Source organism: Cavia porcellus, unplaced genomic scaffold, assembly GCF_034190915.1.
Source record: "Cavia porcellus strain 051 isolate PalLab524CR breed Dunkin Hartley unplaced genomic scaffold, mCavPor4.1 scaffold_3, whole genome shotgun sequence".
NCBI classification, from domain to species: Eukaryota; Metazoa; Chordata; class Mammalia; order Rodentia; family Caviidae; genus Cavia; species Cavia porcellus.
In genome coordinates, this window is record NW_026947486.1 from 24,133,891 (window position 1) to 24,156,927 (window position 23,037).

The 23,037-nt window shown below is 39.2% G+C and overlaps 1 protein-coding gene across 12 annotated transcripts in view; it reads left to right on the top strand.

Moving 5' to 3' along the window:
* The window catches only part of LOC106025607 (protein FAM156A/FAM156B-like), a 32,268-nt gene extending 17,765 nt beyond the window's left edge, over positions 1 to 14,503 (top strand). For 8 of the 12 annotated variants that reach the window (XM_063245872.1, XM_063245875.1, XM_063245876.1 and 5 more), the window contains one exon: positions 3,294 to 4,676. In XM_063245872.1, coding sequence (XP_063101942.1) covers positions 3,414 to 4,046 — 633 coding nt within the window. In that variant the 5' untranslated portion in view covers positions 3,294 to 3,413 and the 3' untranslated portion in view covers positions 4,047 to 4,676. Of the gene's footprint in view, positions 1 to 3,293; positions 4,677 to 5,249; positions 11,821 to 11,857 lie in introns of those variants that run through there. The other 4 variants (XM_063245880.1, XR_010046542.1, XM_013143236.3 and 1 more) reach the window with 4 other exon arrangements.
* Positions 14,504 to 23,037: the final 8,534 nt, after the last annotated feature.

The following is a 23,037-nucleotide window of genomic DNA, read 5'->3' on the forward strand; positions in this document are numbered from 1 at the left end:
TTAAGTAGTGTATTATTTAATTTCCATGTGTTTGTGGGGGTTTTGAAGTTTTGTTTGTTATTAATTTCCAGTTTCTTTGCCCTATGATCAGATAATATGCATAGAATAATTTTGATTCTTTTGCATTTACTTAAGCATGTTCTTTTTTTATGGTACTGGGGATCAAACTGACAACCTCGCACTTGCCAGGCAGGCGCTATGCCACTGAGCTAAATCTGCAGCCTTACTTAAGCATGTTCTGTTGACTAGTATATGGTCTATTTTAGACAGTGTTCCATGTGCAGCTGAGAGGAATGTATATTCTGATGTTGTTGGGTGGAACACTTTGTACATGTCTACTGAGTTTGTTTTTTCCCAAATTGAATTCAGTTCTCTTTATTTCCTTGTTGATTATGTTGTCTAGTTTATATTTCTCTCTTGTGTCAGTGGGATGTTAAGTCTCCCATTATAATTGTGTTATTGCTTATTTGATTTTTCATCTCTATTAATATTTGTTTTACATAGCTGGGTGCCCCCATATTTGGTGCATATATATTTAAGATTATTATCTCTTCTTCTTGAAGTTCTTCCTTCACTAGTATGTAGTGACCATTTATATCTCTTTTGATCATTCTTCCTTTGAAGTTCACATTGTCTGCAAACAGAGTAGCCATCCCTGCTTTTTTTGAGTTCCTGTTACAAAAAGTATTGTTTTCCACCCTTTGGCTTTCAGTCTATGAATTTCCTTTATGGTAAAATGGGTTTCTTGTATATAGCATATGGTTAGATGTTGATCCATTGTGCCAGTCTGTTTCTTTTAATTGGTGAATAAAGGCCATTTACATTAATGGATATAACTTATATATATTGGCTTATTTTTATCATGTTATCTTTCTGCTGTTGTGTCTTTATCTTTCCCCTTTGTTTGATTATTTGCCTTGCTTAGTGGTTTTATTTTCTGTTGATGTTCCTGAAGTCATAATTATTTTTATGTCTATCTAGAATATCTTTAAGTATTTTTTGCAGCATTGGTTTGGTGGTCATGAAGTTCTTCAGCTGTTCTTTTTTGTGGAAGTATCTTATTTCTCCATCAGTTTTGAAGGACAATTTTGCAGGGTCCTGGGTTGGAAGTTGTTTTCCTTTAGAATTTGAAAGATACTCCACGCTTTTCTTGACTTTATTATTTTTATTGAGAATCTGTTGTTATTCTGATGGGCTTTCTTTTATAGGTGATCTGTCTCTTCTCTCTAACAGCTTTTAATATTGTGTTCTTATGTTGAATTTCTGGGATATTGACTATTATATGTCTGAGTGTAGATTTATTTTGGTTTTAGCTAATTGGACTTTTATATTCTTCATTTATCTGTATGTCAGTTTCCTTTGCCATGTTTGTGACTATTTACTTTTATAAATAGTCTTTGATATCATTTGTTTTGTCACCTTCTCTTTGATTTACATTTATGAATCTTACATTGTTTTTCTTTGCATCATCTTTCAACTGTTGAATTATTTCCTGATTCCTTGTTATTTTTAAGAGATCTTTCCTGTTCACTAGCTGCAATCTTGTCTTCGAGGTCTGAAAGTCTATCTTCACTTTCATTGAGGTGGTTTTTCAAGCTTTCATTGGAATTTTTTATTTCCTGGATATGTCTTTGAATCTGTTTCATGTAATCCGTTTCTTTCTTACATTGTTCACTGAAAGTTTCCAGCTTTTTAGAGTGCTCCTCAATTTTGTTAACTATGTCTTCTTTATATGTGTTCCACATTTCTTATCATTTCTTGTTTCTTGTTTTTGTTATCTTGAAATAATCTGGGAGATTATTTCAGATCTGAGTTCCTTTACAGCTTCATTGGTAGTTTCTTTACTTCAGTTGCTATCATTTCAGAGGTTTCAGGTGTATGGCTTACATTTTCTTTTATTTTGATGTCTCCTAGACTTGTTTGGGATGGGCTGGAGGTTGGAGATTGCATTTTGCTCTTTTCTTTTGTCATTTTCCTGTATTCCCCTGGAGAAGCTGAATGCAAGTTCTCAGTTGATTCCTTGGTTGAAGATATCTGTAAGTACTGCAGGGAGATTCCACAGTTCAGTGGAGGTTGTTAGTCTGGCCTTACCACATCCCTAGTGGAACTCAAAGTCTCCTGAAATATGGGAAGTACACTGAGTCGGCCTTCAGCACACCTGCATGTTACTGTGAAGCACTCCTTCAACTTGAGGTTGCTCAGTGGGTTACTACCTGGTTCTGAGTGGGGTACGGAGGCTGAGCAGCTAGATAGAGTACACTATTCCGACCTTCACCTCATTCCACATGGCATACAAAGGTCTGCAGCTGCTTGAGATTGCTGGGCAGGGCCTTACCAGGTTGCAAGCGAGGTGCCGAGGTTGCACTGCTTAATAGGATTCATTGTGTAGGCTTTCAGCTCATGCCACAAGACCAAGTGGTTCCCCAGCCACTCAAGGTCTCTGGACGGGACCCTGGCCAGGCCCCTAGGGGCCTACCCGAAGGTTTACAGCTAACTGGGGCACTGGCCAGGACATTACCATGTTCCAAGCAAGGTGCCAAGGTTTCACGGCTGGATGGGGTTCACTGCACAGGCCTTCAGCTCACGCCACTCTGATCTCTTGATTCTGACTCCTATTACTTAGTAAAAGAATTTCCTATTGACATACATTAAGAGTTTTTACTAGATGTAAAGCCAGAGATCCGAAAAGCAAAAATTCCAAAGTGTGTATCACCACTGTATAAACACTTTCAGTTTAATAAAAGTCTACTTTATGAAAGTATGGCAAGAGAAGAGCATATGTTGGTCACACATTGCTAATTATTATATTTATTTTTGAGACTAGCTTAGAAAGAGTCAGGGCTGTGTGTGTGGCATATGCCTATAATCCCAGCACTCAAGAAGCTGAGGCAATTATGAATTAGAAAATTATGAGTTAGAGTCCAGCCTGGACAATTTAGTGGGACACTGTCTCAAAATTTTAAAATGAATATAAAGAGCTAGGGTATAATTCAGTGCTTTGAGAACCTCAACTTTGCTACCTACTATGGAGGGAAAAAGCAAGGATTTAATATTCTCCTTGACATTTCATCATTATACATTACAATGATAGTTGTTATTTCTCTAACCTTTGTGATGTACCATAAACACTCTAAGTTCTGGACATGTATTATTTCATGTAATCCTCCTAGGAAACATGGGAGATAGATCATAGGACCAGCCCTATTTTACACCTATAAAGTGAAAAGAGGCAAAGTTCAACTGAGATGAATGGTCATGGGTTTTCCTTCTTCTCTTTTCACCCTTGGTTGCAGTCTGGCATCTTCTGGCCATGCATTTTCCTACCTCCAGACTAGTTATTTGAAAACCACAAGCTTCACCTTCCCATCTAGGCTCCAGGTCCTCGCAGAGCTTCTGGCTCAGGCAAGACCTCCATGGATCCACTCCAGAAATGGAATCCAGGGTTGATTTCTGGATCTTCCCAGATGGCCACTGCAGAGACCTCCCAGGAGGACACGACAGCCTCTCAGTCTTCCTCCACAGGACAGCTAATGATAGACCTCAGTAGTCTGAGCATCAGTCCTGGCTCCAACCTTTCTGCACCTCTGAGACAGGGACTTTTCCAGTCACAGTACAAGGAAGAGAAGACTCTGCCGGAGCAGCACTGGGAAAGGCTGGGGTTCCCTCAGAGGAAGAAAGCATTCCTGGGACACCTGAGACGCAGGCACCGTGACCACATGGCACCTTACCCAGTCGAAAGGGAAACCAGGCTCTCTTTCCCGGGCAATAGAGCTCAGAATCAATTCAGATGTCATTGTCGATACTGCCAAGCCCACACGCCAAGTAGTTCTGGGGTCACTGGGGAGAAGAATGGGACCCTCAATCCCTCCTCCTGGGAAACCCTCGTGCAGGGTCTCAGTGGCTTGACCCTTAGCCTGGGCACCACCCAGCCTGGCCTTCAGCCAGATGGGGTGCAGCAGCAGAAGCCAGAGGAAAAGCACCAACTGGAGAGGCAGCAGGAAAGCATGTTCCAGAGGCTGCTCAAGCAGTGGTTGGAAGAGAACTGAGATGCTCATTCTCCAGGGACAAAGCCTCTTAGGGATTCAGACCGCACCGTGTTGCAAGCTTTTGGGGGTTGGGACTCTTCGGATACCAAGCAGTCGCTCTCAGAAAAGGAGTCCCAAGACCTGTGTCTTCATCTTTCCTGCCTGTCAGTTGTGGAACGCTGAGAGGCATTTGGGGGCAGAGGAGACTGCACACCAGTGTTCCCCACGTCCTTTCATCTGGTTCCCATGCTGCATGTTGTCAGTTTCCCAGCCTGGATCTCCATCTTTGCTCCTTAACTTGTCAGGAAGATGTAAGATGTCTGTGTAGTGTGAATGCCTCATCGATGTCCGTGTGCTTTTGTACCATTTTACTGATCGCCACCCAGGAACAGAGCTGGGTCTGCTTGAAATGGCAGTGCTTGATTCTGAGATCCAGGTGCAAACATCTGCTGCCAAACAAAGTGTGGGAAAGGGATGTGGAATTAGAATTTGATGCTTCAGCATTGTGCTGTGAGTGTAAAGTATTATGACTGTGATAAGCTGACTGTATGTGTTTCCCTGCTCCTTAGCAATCGGGCAATATTCTCCTGTGCAAGACTTTGCCTAGGCACCTCATCGCTAATACCAAATAAACATACATATGAAAGGAAAGTAACACTAGAATGTAGGTTTGTCTATCAATAATGGTTTCTCTTTGAATCTCAGATCACTACCTTGAAATCCCCAACCAGCAGAGCAGAGTATATCCAGAGGAGCTCTGCACCATGGAGATTCAGAAGAGGGCAAAGGGGCAGGCACAGAACAGTCCAGCCACTATTTGAGGTGCCACAGTGGGACCAGCATTTACACCAGCCAGGCAGTGAGGTTGGAAGAAAATCCTCTGGTACATAAGGGTGCAAAAGAGGCCACTGTCCCAGAAGGAGCCTCCGCATATTGGCACTGGTTCCCTGGATGAGGTTTCCAAGAGCCTTCCCTTGTTGCCTGGTATACTTGGTTAGTGAATGTGAGCTGAAGTTTTGTGCCTGTTTCCTGAGAACCATAGTAGTATTGGATTATTTCAAAATCCTACTGGAATTTAGATGTGTCCTTTAATTTCAAGAAGACAATGATTAAATTTATCTTCTTTTCCCCATCTTTTGTCCTGTGATGTGCACTGACCCAGTCAGAAACCTGAGGTTCTTCTGAGACAAAAACAAATTCTGCATTATGTCACTCTCTTTTTAGGGAGGCTCCAGAACTGCTGTAAAATTCTATGTCTTCTGGTAGAAGTGACTTGAGAGCAGGTAAGTTTCTTAAATCAGAACTTAGAATCTCATTAGAGAACATGAGAGTTAAGATGACTCTGCCAGGGTTGTTTCTCAGCTTCTGGGAACCAGTTATATAAAGAGCAGCTTTTATTTCTTAATACTCAGAGGCCTAAAATCAGAACAGTGATTTGGAAATGTGTAGAAGGTTAGCATAACAGTGCACTTTGGGGATGTTTACTCAGTGTTAGACTCTCTTCTCTTAGTCTCTGTAGATTCACTCATTTCATCCTCTCCCACAGACCCATCATTTAGCAACAATGCCAGTTCCTCGTTAGGAAATGTGCCAAAGTCACACAGGCTGTAATACACTGAACCACCATAGGAGCCTAGCACAACTAACCCTTTCTATGTGAGAGCTGCATATTTTATCCTTTTAAAGGACCAAGTCTTGCTAAGACGTGATGTTGAATCCTCACCATTACACAATGAAGTGCAAGTAAGTACTCCTGCTTTACTTAGGAGGATGTGAAGTACTGGCCAGAGAAACAACCTTTTGCCTGACTCCCCATACACTAAGCCACACCCTGTATACCTTCTAGGCCAGTCTATTGGCCAAAAAGTTTCATAGTACCAGTGACAGTCAAGCATTGAAGCAAGCACCAGGGTTTTCTCACTTGACCATTCTCCATTCTATGCTATGCCGAGACAGGAAAATAAGGAAGAATTGCAGAGCTGGTCCTAGCGCCCCAGTATTGGGTATTACATTGATTGAACATTGTCTTAGTCTATTATCCTGCTATGTCAGAATACCACACACTGGGGAGTTTATACACAAAACAAGTTTTCTTCTATAATTCTGGAGGTAGAGAAGGCCAAAATGAAGGTACTGGCATCTGATGTCTTTTGAGGGCCTTCTTTCTTACTGTGTCCTCACATGGTGGAAGGTCAAATGGCCTAGCGGGGTGCAAATATTGTTCTTACATTTCAGCAGAGCCAAACTCACTCCCCCAAATCTTCTTAGCTCTATTTATACAGTATCCTCCTGACATAAATACCTCCCATTAAGCCTAACTTCCTAACACTGTAGCCTTGGTGATCAACATTTATCGTGACTCCTGGAAGTTTCAAGCCTTGGTATATACCATGATGTATTTATAATACAGCAGTTGAGGCCCTATGTGGCATGGATTGCCAGGACATTAGAGGGGAGAAAAGTTGCATAATGTAGGCATGGAGGGCTTGCTGAAGTATTCTTGCAGAGTGAATCAAGGCAGAGATTGTGTGAGTAATGCCAGAGGACATAAGGGAAGGAGATGGCCGCACACTATATCTCCATCTTCAAGTCTTGGTATGTATTCCCATGTCTGGCACTATAGGAAATGAGCTGAGGGTGATATCTGAAGTGATATCAAGCTACTAACTAGGACTTAGAATCTGGTGATATGTAATCATATCCAACATGTCCAGTTCTAGACCAGGCACACTGCACTAGCAGACAAGAAAATATTTTGGCAGAGCAGGGTAAAAATGGAATGCACTAGCAGAAAATCTGATCAGTTTTAAAGCCTAAAAGGAAATGGAAATAGGAAATAAAGACTTTACTTCAACTGAGAGGTCAGGCCCAGATGTCTGCATGAGTGAATTGTATCTTACATTTAAAGAAAAATAATACCAATCCTTTAAGACTAGTCCAGAATATGGAAGGGAAGAATATTTCCCAATTCATTCTACCAAAAGAACATTATTCTGTTAATAAACACAGACAAGGACAACACAAGTATATTACATACCAACATGGATCATGAATATGTATACAATAGTGCTTAAGAAAATATTGACAAAATCCAGCAACATAGTTTCCCCATAGGAATATACAGTTGTTTAACACTCAAATTTCAGTTAAGGTAATACACCCTGTTACTCTAATAAGGGACAAAGTCATATGATCAGCTCAACAGAGAAAACATATTTGAGACAATCTGAAACATAAACTGGAGGAAGCAAGGAAAATCCTCACCCTATAAAAAGCATCAACAACTAACCTAAAGGTGTTATAATATACTCAGACAATATATTGAAAGAATAAATACTTTTCCCAAGAGAACAAGGCAGGGATGTCTGCCCTCACTGTAGACAAAAAATAAAAGGGTATGGAAAATACATGTTCTTCACAGACAAGCTAAGGGTTTCACTCCTCAAAATTAAGGTTAAAATTTAATCCTCATTCTGAGATCAGGAAACATGGGAGCAGAGAAACTTTTAAAAGGAGATTAGTACTCTGCCCATCTTAATGGATTAGTTTAGATCAATGGATTAACCAATCAGTAGGTTCATCTGGATAGTGGGTCTCCTAAAAACAAAACAGTTTAGCTGGGTGTGGTGGTGCATACCTATAATTCCAGTACTCAAAAGGCCGAGGCAAGAGGATCACTGAGTTTGAGGCCAGCCTGAACTGCATAGTGAAACTGTCTCAAAAAGACAAAAAAAAAATAAAACCAGTTTAGCTAGAGCTCTATCATGTTCCTTGTTTCCTTGCCACATGATGCCCTGCTCTATCTGGACACTCTTTGACTAAGAAGACAATCACCAGATACCAAAATAAACCGCATTCCTATCTATATACCTTACCAGTTTGGGACATTGTGTTGTGAACAACAGAAAAGAGATTAAGCCAATGGAATTTTAGATATTCATGGCTCATGCTTCTTGATGACCCCAAAGTGAAAACAATGTCTACCTACTGGTGAAGGGATAAAGGAAAGATACATCCATATGGTAGAGCATGACTAAATATGGTGAAGGGACAAAATATTAATACATGCTGCAGAATGTTTGAACCTCAAAAAACTTGAAAAAGATGGCAGATAGATAAGCAGTAGAATACTGAGGCTGCCTGAGACAGCCAACTCAAATGCCAGAATAAAATATCATGTGGAAGTCTGGACAGAGGCAGATACATCCTTTTGACCCAGGAAGAAACTAAAGGGAAAAGAACTAGTCAAACATGCAGTCCCAGGGCTACCATTGGAGCAGCTAAGATTAGTGGCAACAGTGCTCTCGCCAGAGTACCTGAATTTGTGCAGCTGCAACTCGCCACGCTGCCTGAATTCTGAATTCCTGCCCCTGCAACTGAGCCACCCAAACTCCCCACCGATGCCACCAAGCTGCCTGAACTCCCACTGCTGCGAGTCACTGGAACTGCAGTTGTGCTGAAGTCAGAGGTTGGTGAGCCCAACAGAGAACGGCCGGCAAGGGACCTGCATTGACCCGTGGTGAATGCTGGGAATAAGACCCTCCCATGGGAAAGGAGTGACCAACTGGACAACATGTTGGAATCAGGCAGAATGGGCAAGAGCAAGGAACAGCAGTGACTTTAGTCAGTTAACTGTTCCCTTCCCAGACCAGATTGGTGAGATATACTTGGCCAGGGTCATGCCTCTGGCCAGGACCCAATAGGTCATCTCAAACCAATTCTGTACGTGCAGTGCACACTAACTCAGTGAAGGCCCCTTCAGGTTGACTGACCTGGAGGGGAGGGGACAGCATATGCCACCCCTGTTTACACCTCAGTGACCAACAGCAAACTGAAGAGGGCAGAAATCTGTAGCCAGTGTGCTTCAGAAGAACCATAACCAACAAGGAATGGGGCTGGGACCTCCTCTATACACCTGTTTGGAAGAAACCAAAAACATGACAAAGAAATAAAGTCCTCAGCCCCCAGCCCTGTGACCATTGATCCAGGAGAGGTAAATATAAAAGAGATTGAGGGCAGCAAACATGCAGTGTCAGACATGGCATCAGTGGACTTCATAGACAAGCTCAAAAGTGAAATATTTAATCAATTAAGGAAGATATAAGTAGATTAATAAAAGAAATGCTAAGCACCTCTGAAGAAGAGACAGAATAATGGAAGAACACAAAAAAGAGAAATGTTTGATGAAGAATATAAAGAAAACCTAAAATACATGAAGCAGGTTCAAAGAGATTACCAGGAAATTAAAAACCCCATTGAAAACTGGCAAAACTGCTTGATAGAAACTAGGATAGACTATCAAAATTTGAAGACAGGTATGCAGTGTGTGATCATGAAAGATTTCTTAAAAATAACAAGGAAATAGTAACAGTCCAAAGGCTAGAAGATGATAAAAGGATCTATAACTTAAGAATAAAGAATGTGAATGAAGAAGCAGGAGTAAAATAAAGGAAATGCAAAGGGTATTCACAGAAATAATTAAGAAAAACTTCCCAAGCACAGGATATTCAGATGTATGAGGCATATAGAACTCCAGCCACCTACAACCAAAACAGAGCCATACCAAGACATACAATAATCAAGATCCCAGAAATTCAATATAAGAACAGAATATTAAAAGCTTCCAGAGAAAAGAAACAGATTGCCTATAAAGGAAAAGCCATCAAAATCACGGCACACTTCTCAACACAGACCATCAAATCAAGAAGAGCTTGGAGTAAAGTATTCCAAGCCCTGAAAGAAAATAACCTCTAGCCCAGATTGATGTACCCTGAAAAACTGTCTCTAGAAATTAATGGAGGGGGGCTGGGGATTTAGCTCAGTGACATAAGCGCGTGACTTGCAAGCAGGCAGTCGTGAGTTCAATCCCCGGTACCGATAAAAAGGAAAAAGACAAAAAAAAAAAATTAATGGAGAAACAAAATGCTTCCAAGACAAAGAGGAACTGGGGGAATCCGTGCTCACCAATCCAACCCTACAGAGATACTGAAAGACATTCGAGAGAGAGAAAAAAAGTACCAAGATTTCAGGAACAGTGGCAGAGGCCTCAATGAATAGGGCAGGAAATGGAATGCAGGAGAAAAGCAGACAACTAATGGCAGAAAAATAGCACAGCAGAAATGAGGCAGAGAAGGTTGGCTATAATCTAATATAGATGGCCTTGATACACTAAAAGAAAAGCACAGGCAGAGTAGATCAGGAGGTAGGGTCCACCGAGATGCTCTATATAGGAAATATAATTAACCTGAAAAAGGGTTTACAGAACAAAAATCAAATATGAGAAAACAATGCTCTGTGTGATGGAACCAGAAAGTAATTTGGGCAGGGGCAACTCAACCAGCACCTGTAGAAACATTGGAAAGACAATTTTTGTAGGTAAAGGAATACAACTTGAGATCAAGTCCAGGAGGGAGAAGGTTCAAAACCACTTAGGTAAATAGTAGGTTGCCCCGTCAATCTAAAAAGTGAGGGACTTGTTGTGACCCAAAGATGCACAGTGAACCCTGTGGGAGTGAAAGGCGAGAAATACTCTAAAAAAAAAAGAAGGCAGAGGATATTGTTAATAGTGTATCAGGATTTAAAATCCACATTACGGAGCTGGGGATTTAGCTCAGCGGCATGAGCACCTGCCTTGCAACCAGGCAGTCGTGAGTTCGATCCCCGGTACCGATAAAAAAGAAAAAGACAAAAAATAAAATAAAATAAAATAAAATAAAAAATAAGACCCACATTACTCACACTGCTCTGTTTAGATAGATTATATTCTGTCCCTATTTGTCCACTTGCACTAAATCTGAGGGCACAGACAGGTGTCCCAAAAATAGCAGGATACAGTATGGTAATCATCCTTAATTTCCTGTTAGCTTAAGCTGAAGCCCTATGTAACATATACTGTTTTACCATGACTGATCTTGGTTGAATCTGGTGTTTGTTAGATTGCTGTTTATTCAAATCCATTATGACTGATAGTATCAAGTCTGAGAGTATAGGCAACTACACTGAAGATGACAAGATTCACTAGGATACCCATTCTGGTTTGATTATTACCTGCTTTTGAAGTTTTACACTATCTACAATGTCTTGTTTTTATTAATATTGTTCTGTACTGCTATATACAATTATACTATGCCTTGATGATATAGACAATTCTATTGAAGATAACAAGAGACAACACAGTAACCATTGTAGAACACCTTGTAATGTGGTTTTATATGACTTTTACATTTCATGTTTTTATAGGAATGTTTTGTTTTGTCTTGATTTGTTTTGTTTCTCTCTCTAATATAGAAAGGATAAAAATACAGGTAGAGACTCATGCATGTGTAGAACCTATAAACAGTTTATGAGAACTGATCATATATCATGTAATGAAATGAACAACTACTCTGAATTAAAAGAGACACTGCAGTACCTAATGCTCATCCCATAATGTCATGATGTGAAATCCAGCAACACTATTATTCTCTGTTCAGAGTGATTTTAGCCTGTTTTGTTTTGTTTAATCTTAACATACATGAAGGTATGGATAACAACATGTATGTTTAAGTGTATAGGATTGATAACCATATTACTAAGTTTTTGTTTGCTAGTTGAGCAGAACTGTTTGCAGTCTTGCTGTTTGAATCCCCACTTTGTATGATTCACTTTTGTAACTTAACAACTATTTGTAAGAGGACAATATGTAATCATCAACTAGTGATTTCTTACTGTTTTTTTGAAATTGTGTATTATTTCTACCCTTTTTCTATTTTTTCTTTCTTTCTTTAAATAAAAAAAAAAAACTTTGCCAGTGTGACAGAGCAGTCACAAAAGACCATTTATTGCATATGCAGGTTTATAGGAAGTGCCCAGAAAGGCAGTTCCACAGAGACAGCATGGAAATTAGGAGCCGCTTGGACATGGCCGCAGACATCACTTCGACCTAGGATCTCACATGCAGGTGCAGAACATGCCAGTCATTCCAGCTCATCCAGGTCCTTCCCCCCCAAAGGCTTACATCCTCTGGCTTTTGCTTTGGTTCTCAGTGTAGGCCAGACCATTCTCTGGGCCTACTATGCCTGGTTCTAGTAAATTCTGGAGGTGCAGTCCTTCATTAGGCTTATATCCCACAGCCTTTCTGTCCAGAGCTCTGGCAAAAAAACGTGGTGGAAAAGATGGATTTTTCTCTAATGATGCTAGTTTCTGTGGTAGCCAGATACCAATGTTGCACCTACCAGTGACTCTGTGCACCTGTAACTGTGTCCTTCCTGTTAGAAAAAAAAAAAAAAACATGGAGCTTTCTTCCACTGAAGAGACCTTGGTCTTCCTTTTCTCAGACTAGAAAAAACTAGGAGAAAAAATTCTGAAAGTGCTTTTGGGGGATTAGTTGCTAAAACTCACAACCTTAGATATACTCTGTGATTCTTTTGAGTAGCATTTCTCCTCCGCCTGCCTAGGCAAATTAGCAACTTATATTCTACTTTTCTGGAAGGTCTGTCATTCCTTACTCCACTTGCCCTATTCCTGGAATTTATGAGCTTTTCTTGCCATGTTGTCTCATTATAGATGTAATTGAAATGAAACTTTCTCAAGCAATGAACTATAATTATTCATGTCCACAATCCTATCGCCCAGCAGTAACCATTACTCTTATATGTTGTGATAATTTCCTTGGAAGAGTTTTCATCTATAAAAATGAATTGTAGAACTCAGAAAGTATAAATAAAGTAAAAGTTAGATCATGGGAAACAGGGAGACTGCAAATGGGAAAGGGACTAGAGATGAAAGAAAGTGGATGAAGAGGAAAAGGGGAAAAGAACTAAGACACATTATGTACATGTAGCAAAATCTCCACAATGAATGTAATCATGTAATGTTTATATGTACAAATACATTTTTAAATGCATTGCATATTACTATCTATGAAGTCACCATTCCTTTTACATCTTTTTAAAAACTCATTTATTGAATTATAATGCAGAATCCCACTAATATGAATAGTAAACACATGTTAATAACACTGAAAATCTAACATGAATTCCTATGCCTCAAAAGCATTTTTAAAAGAAGCAAAAATTTTACAAGTGAGAAAAAAATTATTTACTATTAAACATGGAAAAGAGACATTGCCCTGGAATCCTTATGTAAAAGAAAATAACATAAATTTTTCCCAATGGAGAGGAGTCATCTTTAATTTGCTTTGTGTTTATACAACATTGTTTGTTCAGGACACAAAATATCCCGTACTTATTATCTTTTTAGCCACGCCAAAAATTCTATCAGATGGTTCCCTTCTGCGTCAAAAATTCTATCACCTATAATATTTCTGTCTAACTCAGTTGCCTGTAAAAATGTTAAGAAAATCAGACATACCACCTACAAATCACATGGTTTCTCTTCTGAGAAACTCAAAATATACATAAGGAGCAAAGAAAATATAATAGGAAATCAGGGTTTGCAAATGGGAGGTCTATGAAGTGGAAGGGAACAAAAGGAAGAGGAAGGGGATAAAAAAGGATTACATTGTCTTTCATACTTGTACCCATTCTCTTTCATACTTGTATCCATTGCCCAGGACGAAAGTATTTACGATGTAATGCAAACATGTATTAATAAAAACTAAAAATTGAAGAAAAAATAAAAGCTCAGAGGAGGTGGAGAAAGGAGACGGGACCTTTTTGAGAATGAGACACACTGCTGAGGAGCCTAGGCAGCCTCTCCCTTGAAATTCCCACTGAAAAAACAAAGGGTTTCCACAGATGGTGATTTTTAGCAAGCAACTTCTCCAGGGAATGGCACCAAAATTCTAACCATTGGCTTGTAAAGACAATGAAACTGGGAACAAAGAAAGGTATGTTAATCTGAAAACTTTCTTGCCATTTTTTTAAAATACGGAAGGCGGGTAAAAGACACGCCGCTCTCCGGTGCAGAGCCACAGTGCCCTCTAGTGGCCAGAGAAACTGATTGTCTGCTTCATGGTAGTAAAACGCATGTCTTTCCCAATTTGCGTGGCAAAAAACCAGGAGATGAGATACAGGGTATCCACGGAGAAAGAAAGGAAGATCTCCAGAGTGCATTAAAACCAAAAGTGGGCCAGTTGAAGGCTCCTTAAGAAAGCCTCCCTCTGCCCGCCCTGGTAACCATAGCAACCTCAGCAAGAAGTTACTGCGTTCCCTGGAGGCCCAGCATTGAGTTGTTGTAGGCATGCGCGAGGCAGCCCCAGGAGGTCCTGGCAGAGTTCTCAATTTTAGTATGCTTACTGGACCAGTAATGCCTAGTACCAGCTAATTCCCTGTCCTGTTCCCACCCACCCCAGCTTTTAAACAGGCCTCTTACTTGGCACCCTCACTTTCTTCCTCTTAGCCCTGGCCGCTAGCATCCTTCCTGCCTCCTTTGGACCAAGCTGCTTTGTGACATTCTTGCTGACTTCATGGTATATTAAATGTATTTATGTTAACCTCAAGGGGTCTCCTATTAAACATGTTTCAAAAATCTTACAACTGGTTGAAGCTGTACACTTGCCCTTTGAAGTTACACTTATACATTGCCCAGAACATGAAAAGTACAAGATCCCATCATCATGGGCAATAAAAGCGCTGACAGTGAGGCCAAAGAACCCGCCTCCTGACATGTAGTATGCCCAATTTTGTGGCTAGCCAACCCACAGCCCACTACCACAGCTGTGTAGTGCTGATCAGGAAGTACAACATGCCTGAGATCTGGAATGGACCCTAAATTTTGATGGCTGGTAAGTCATCCCCACAAGGTGTCTCTTTCTACACAGCCTGGAAAGAAATCATGGGCAAAAAAATAATAATAAAAAAAGAAATCATGTGCATCCAAGACATCTACCTGCCATTTTAAGCAGAAAAAGTCCCACCCTGGTTAAAAAGGCTTTCCAAGGAAAACAACTAGATACAATAATAAATCAGGTGGTCAAAGATTGAGAGATATGCTTAAAGAGAATCTCCCAAAATGCCCAACTACAACTACTGGCAGAAAAGTACCAGACTGCTTATCATGGAAAGGACTGGCAGCCTGATTTTACTCACATGCCAGGAAGCTGACACAGCCAGTTTCTTCTGGTCCTAGTTAACACATGCAGGGTACAGGCCTACCATACCAGGTCAGAAAAGGCAAGAGAGGTGATCAGAGTTCTCATCAATAAGATTATTACATGGCTTGGATTCTCTAGGAGCCTCCAAAGCAATAATGGCCCTGCCTTTCACTCAGGTTACTCGGGATATCTTCAAGGTTCATGGCATTGATTACAGATTGCACTGCACTTGAAGGGCACAATCAGAACAGGTACAATGAGCTAATAAAATACTCAAAAGGCTCTTGCTCAAACTGACAGGAATGTAAGACCTCTTGGAAACAGCTCTTACCTGTATCCCATAAATAGGCCAGAAATATGCCCAGGTTTCAGGGGCTGTCTCACTTTGAGCTCTTGTATGGGAGGCCTTTCCCCAGAAATGACATCTTAGATGAGAAAACTGAAGGAGCCTTAAGACAAGTGAGATCCTTAGGTCAGTTCTAACAAATCCTGACAGCTTTGAGGTGAACAGACCCCAGACCTAATTCACATAAGTGAGCTTCTCTTCTGCCCAGGAATCCTGGTACTAGTTAAGGCCCTAGACACATGAAACATGAGCAAATCCTAATGGAAGAGTCCCTACATGGTGATCTTTTCCAAGCCTACTGCAGTTAAGGTGATAGGACACCTTATCCCTCAGGGATTCTGCAGTCCATGCACTTATAATGTTTAGTTAGGGTATAGGTTTGTCTCCTTAATAAATCAACAAAAATGGATCGGCCTAAGAAAAGTGAATGCTTTTCTTCAAATAATCCCTTGATTAGCTGAAGCCAGTACAGCAACTTTTCAATGTTGTATACCAAATGTAGAGAGTACTTTGCAGTGTTTGGTATTGGTAAGTATGCCTGGTCATGTTTACTCTAATATTTTCATTTCCTTCACATTTTTCTTTACTTGTATAGAACAAAAAGCATATAGGGAAACTAACTGATCATGTGCATTGTTGGATTTCACACTGTTTGCCTAAATGAAAGAACATTTTTTTGATGTTTTGCGGGGGCAGGGGGGGGTTGTATTCCATTGCATAAGAGCAAAATGTGAAGTTACTGTATGCTGGAAAAAAGGGGTCTCTTAACATGTTCTTCCCTGGATGCTTCTCCTTCCTTGCTTCTCTCTACAATATGGCAGAATTAGTTAAGCCAGAGCATAAAGGGATCTTGTAAAATACAAAAGACTGGTAGAGCTGGACTGGAAGCAAAAGTTCTCTTAAACCCTAGCTCTAAGTTGTTTATCCAGAATACATTGTGAGAAGTAAACATGAGTGATGAACTGCATGTCCAAATCAAACAATGTCTTCCTGGCAAAGAAGCTGTCCGTGTATATGGAATGTCATACAGCAACATTTTTACAAGATTTATTTCCTATGTTTTTAACATTTCTTAAAAACCAGTTTTATGGGCTGGAAAAATAGCTCAGTGAAAGAGTGTTCTCGACATGCATACAAGACTTGGGTTTCTGTTCTACCACAAGAAGCAAAAACATCAGTTTCTCTGCCAGGTCAGTTCACTAAGTGAAGATCCTTTGACTTGTTGCTGAGAGTCAGGACAGCACTCAGGTTTTTGTAGACTTAACACTAAATTCCATGAAAATTCCTCTGAGGCTCAAAGCGTTAAGATATAGTATACAACTGCCTTGATAAAAATAGATTTTCTTATTTATATTACTGTCACTTATTTAGAAGGTCTAGAATTTTTTTCTTTCCATATCAGTTAGTGAACAATTTTGAAAATGCCTACGAAAAAAATTCAGGTGTTTTTCAAATGATTGTACAGTGAAATGATTCATTCTGGCTAAATCTTATTAACACAAATTATACATACTAATAGAATTTTATATGTTAGGTCCGGGGGTTTAGCTCAGTGGCATAAGTGCCTGCTAGGCAAATGCCAGGTTGTGAGTTCAATCCCTAGTATCCAAAAAAAAAAGTTCATATGTTAAATCTATACATATAAGGAGCTTTAAAAATAGGTGAAACAATTGGTAATATTAGAAATCTCTTTATGTTTAAAATGATTGTCATATTTGTTTGGGGTACTGGCTATCTAATGGAGGGCCTTTGCACTGAGCTACATCCCCAGTATTTTTATATCTTATTTTGAGACATGGTCTCCTAAGTCAGTAGTTGCCCTGGCTGGTGTAGAACTATTGATCGTCCTGCCTAGGTTTCCCTGAGTGCTGTTGTTAAAGGTGTGAGCAACCAAGCCTGGCTCAAAGTGCATTTAATAGATGAAATATCTATAAGGAAGTTATAAGAAGATATATTTAATGGTTTTTGTTGAATGATGGGACAGTGGGTATGAATGGTTTTATTACATTCTAGAGAAATTTCGCAGAATGAGGTTCAAAGGTGTCTACAATGAAATAATGTACTCATAAACTCCATAAAGCCAAGAACTATGGAAATGCCTCAGAAAACTAAATCTAGAGCAAGGTGTGGTGGTACATGCTTGGAATCCCACCACTCAAGAGTCTAAGGCAGGAGAATCATCATGGGTTTGAAGCTAGCCTGGACTCAACCTGATTCTTAAAAGCTAAATCTTGGAAGCAGCCCATTAGTCCATCAACGGACTAAAGGATGAAGAAAATGTTTTATTTATATACAATAGAGTGCTCTGTGGGTATTTTGATTGGAACTGCATTGAATATGTATAACACTTCTGGGAATGTGGCCATTTTGACAAGATTGAGTCTACCTATCCAGCAGCAGGGGTTACTTTTCCATTTTCTGATGTCCTCTTCAATCTCCTTTTTCAAAGTACTATAGCTTTCTTTATAGAGGTCTTTTATATCCTTGGTTAGGTCAATTCCTAGGTATTTCATTTTTCTTGAAGCTACTATAAATGGTAGTTTTCAAATTTTCCTACTCATCAAACTCATTATTGTTATGCATAAATGCTAATGATTTTTGTGTGATCTTGTGTCCTACTATGTTGCTGAAGTTGGTTATTAACTATAAGAGTTTTTGGTGGAGTTTCTTGGGTCTGCTATCAGAATAACAAAGCAATTTTGGGCAACAAGAGCAGAGCATGAGGTATACTACAACTTGAAGCTATACTACAAAACAATAGTGATAAAACTGTACTGGAACAAAAACAGATATGTGGATCAGTGGAACAGAATGGAGGATACAGAAAAATCCCCAGACACCTGCAGCTATTTGATCTTTGATAAAGGGGCCGAAAGCATATGTTGGAAGATAGACACTCTGTTCAACAAATACTGCTGGGAAAACTGGTTATCTGTTTGCAGAAGATTGAAACTGGACTCAATCTCTTATCATATACTAAATTAAAATTATAATGGTCAAAGCTCTACATACTAAAAAAGAAACATTAAAACTACTAGAAAATAAAATAGGTAAAACACTTGAAGTAATAAGTATAGGAAACGACTTTCTAAACAAAACCTCAATTGGACAAGAAATAGCAGCAAGAATCAACAAATGGGATTATATCAGACTAAAAAGCTTCTGTACAGCAAAAGAATCAATTAGAAGAATGAACAGACAACCCACAGAATGAGGAAAATTTTTTGTCAGCAAATTCTCAGATATAGGACTAATATCTAGAATATATAAATGAAAGGAAAAATTGGGGGACAGGCAGGAAAATGTAAGGGCTTTAGTGAGGTCTCTGGCAAATCCTGAGTGGAAAGAATCAAACTCTGGCTAAAGAGAGCAGTTAAGAGAAGGAGGGAACACTGATAAACAGCCTAACTCTTACTTTGTTTTTTAAAGAGAAAAAAGATAAAAATAACAAAGAAACAGTTTCAAAACAGGTGAGTAGGTCAGTTACACTAATTAATACATTGTGTATTATTGTCTTGCTAGTAGTTATTCAGAGTACAAGATATAGGCCATGATATCTGTCCAGAACAGTATTAGCACAAACCTTCTTTTCAATGAACTAAGAGATACTAGCTGTGTAACTATCTTAATTATCTTGTGTATAAATATATATTTTTCTTTTTCCTTTCTTCCCTTCCCCATCATAGTTTGTCTTTCCTTTTGAACAGTTTCTTAATACACACTATCAATTGTATATTTTGGATCTTCTTTATTCTTTCAGATTTTTACACTAGTGAGACAATACAATGATTACACATGAGTCTAATTTATTTAACTAGTGAGTATGTTCTCAAGTTGGAACCATTTAACCTATAAAAGTCTCTAGTTTGTCCTTATTTATGGCTGAGTAGTATCCATTATATAAAAATCCCATCTTTTTTACCCATTCCTTAGTTGATAGGCATTTGGGTTGTTTCCAAGTTCTGGCTATTATAAATTGTGCTGCTATAATCATGGATGCACATATATTGCTGTGGTATGATGTTTTTAATTCTTTTGGGAAAATACCCAGAAGGGGAATAGCTGGGTCAAATGGGACCTCTAATCTTAGTTTTTTAACGAATCTCCACATTGATTTCCACAGTGGTTACATCAGTATACACACTTCTAGCAACAGTGGAGAAGGGCTTTTTTCCTACAGCCACTCCAGCATTTGTTATTGGTTCTTTTCTTGATGATAGCCATTCTTTCCAGGGCGAGATCAAATCTCAGTGTTGTTTTAGTTTGCATCTCTCAAATGACCACTGATGCTGAACATTTTTCATATAATTATTTATTTTATTATTATTGTATTTCATCTGAGAAGTGTGTATTCATCTCAGCTGCTCATTTTTGGATTGGGTCTTTGAATTTGGAGGGTCTGATATTTTTAAAAATTTTTTATATGTTCTAGATATAAGTCCTTTGTAGGACAACTGGTTATATTTTTTTTTCACTCCATAGGTTATGTTTTCACTTTGTTGGTGATTTCTTTTGTTTGTGCCAAAACTTTTTAATAAGGTGAGATCCCATTTGTTGATTCTTTTTTTTTTCCTGTTTGAGACAGGGTCTCACTATGCAATTCAGGCTGGCCTTGATCTCACTTTGTAGACCAGGCTGGTCTCAAATTTGTGACAATCCTTCTGTCTAAGCCTCCCAAGTCCTGGGATTACAGGCATGTGCTACCATACCCAGCCTACCATTTGTTGATTCTTCATAATGTTTCCCTTGTACTTTGGGTTTTCTTCATAAAGTCTCTGCCTAAACCTGTGTCTTCAAGATTTCTATTATGCCTTCCACTAAATTTAGTGTTTCTATTTTAATATTTAGATCTTTGATACATTTTTACTTTAGTTTAGGGCATAGTGATAGACATGGGCTGGTTCTGACTTTGAAGCCAGGACCCAATTCACTTCTATCCACTGATAGATTCTGCCAGCCTGAGGTTTAGCTATCTCTAACATCACATTTGTCCAACTTGGTACTGAACACAGAGAAGCAACTTATCTCTCCAAGAGTAACTTCTACCTTCTCCTTCTAATTCCAGAATAAACCTCCTGCTCCCTTTTTATGCATGCACTGAGCCCTCTCCATTCCCAAGATTTCACAACCATCCAAGCATTCCACTCCCAGCTTGATCCGGCCCGCAGATTAATCCATGGGGTATATACCTGGAGGGGGAACGGGGATGAACACAACAGGGTGGGAGACAAAGAGAGATTGAGACAAGTTGAGGAGTCCAATCAAGTCTCGTTTATTCAGGAAGTGGTCGGATCCTTTATAGGCCAAGGGCAGGCTGGTGGGACAGGAAGAAGCTATGGGGTGGTTTCTGATGGGTCATCGTCACCTCCGGGTATGTGATGTAAGCAGGAGAGGATTATGGTTAATGTAGGCAGGCGCATTATGTGCCAATAGGAGGGAGCCCTGGGGAGGCAGCACTGGGACTGTTGCGCCACTCCCTACACCAGCTCCCAGTAAATCTTTGTTTCCTGTTTTGGGCATGCAGATGCTCCTTCAAATCAGCTATTGATATGTCATTTTGCCCACCTCCCAAACTCCTCCCCCAGTCAGACCTGATAAAAGTACTTCCATTTCTTTGTTGTCACTGAGGGTGCCTGTGTCTCTTTTGCAACCCTCCCCCACCCACAATAAAGGCCTCTTTTTTACTTTCTTTGTCTCTCTATCATACCAAAATCTTATCATCCATCTCCAGTGAAATACAAAGGAGAAAATGTGGAAAGGGGACGATATTATAAAAAAACACACTTAGAAGAAAAGATATATATATACACCTGGACATGCACCTATATATAAATACATAATATATTTTTTTCTCCCACCATATTAATGCACTAAAATGTATTACTTACTAATTGCTAATTTGGCCTTGAATGTGAGGTTCTGTTATAACTCTGAGGTATCACCTTGACAAAATAAAGACCAGAGGGAGCTTACTAAAAAATTAATAGGTAGGCAATGAAAAGGCACACTGGCCAACTCAGTGGCTGTGGAGCCTAAAATAGCCAATCAAGTTATAACAACTTTCAAAGGAGACAGTCCTTTTCTTGCCATAAAATAAAAGAGAATAAGAACAAAGACCCTCTTGCTCTGGTTCTGGGCTCCATACCTTACTCCAACAAGGTAGCTGTCTATCTCCTCATCTTTCTACTCACTCCAATAAAAAGATTTTAGTTTCTCCTAAGTTTTTAGCTCTGGTTTTTTATTGATATAAAGTTTACAGCCAGGCATGGTGGCACACATGGGTAATTCCACCATTTGGGAGACTGAGGAAAGAGATTTGTCATGAGTTCCAGGTCAACCTGGGCTACATAGCAAGACCCTGCCTCAAAAATATAAATAAAAATGTTTTTAATTTTTAAAAATCTTTTTTAAACTTTTAAAAAACAAAATTTACAAACCCAAGATAAAATCTACCTTCACCAGACAGGACATAAAAAAGTCAAAAAAATTAAACCACCTAAAAGTAAAGACCCAGTCAAGAAATGTGCAAAAGAAATGAACACATACTTCAAGAGCAAGAAATACAAATGATCAAAATGGGTGAAAAAAATGTTTTATATCTCTGATTATTAGAAAATGCAAATTAAAACAGGGCTAAGATTCTACCTTACTCCAGAAAGCATGGTAATCATTAGAAACTCAAACAATAATAGATGCTGGGGGGACTGGGGATTTAGCTCAGCAGCATAAGTGCCTGCCTTGCAAGTAGGCAGTCGTGAGTTCGATCCCCGGTACTGATAAAAATGAAAAAGACCAAAAAAATAATAATAATAATAATAGATGCTGGTAAGGATACAATTGAAAGGGAAATCTCTTGCATTGTTGGTAAGAATGTAAACTAGTACAACCATTATGAAAATGAACATGGAGATTTCTCAAAGAACTGAAATTAGAAATTCTATATGACCCAGCTATCTCCTTGTTAGTATAATCAGCAGTGACTTTAAGACATCATACCAGGTTAACATGTATACATGTTTACAGCAGCACATCTCATAGTAGCTAAATTCTGAAAGCAGCTTACATACCCATCAACAGACAAGTAGATAAAGAAAACGTGGTGTCTATATATAATGGAATACCACTCTGCTATAAAAAGTGACAAATTTGAGAGATTTGTAATTGGAAAATACGATACTGACTGAAACCAACTGCACCCAAGACCTTAAACACTATATGGTTTCTCTTATTTGAGTAAAGCAATAGGCAAAGAGAATAATAAAGGATGTATAAAAGGGAATGAGAAGAAAAAAACACTCCCTTTCCTTCCTGCAGTCCTTCCACTTCTGATTTACTGTCCTGATTTTTGTTCTTGTTGATTTTATTAATCTTAGCTTATGATATGACATATAATGTTTACATTTGCTGAACCTAGACTCCCCAGCAGCCTGTCTTTCTCTGAAATGTCCTGATTCGTTTTTGCATGACTCCTATGCTTTTCTTTTTTTATCAATTTTTAGTTTTTATTAATACATGTTTGCAATATCTCACGATTACTTTTTTCCTAGTGTTACAAGTAAAACCATTTAATTGTAAAACCATTTAATCATTTTTCATTCTGTTCTCTGTGTCCTTTCCCTTTCTCCACGTGT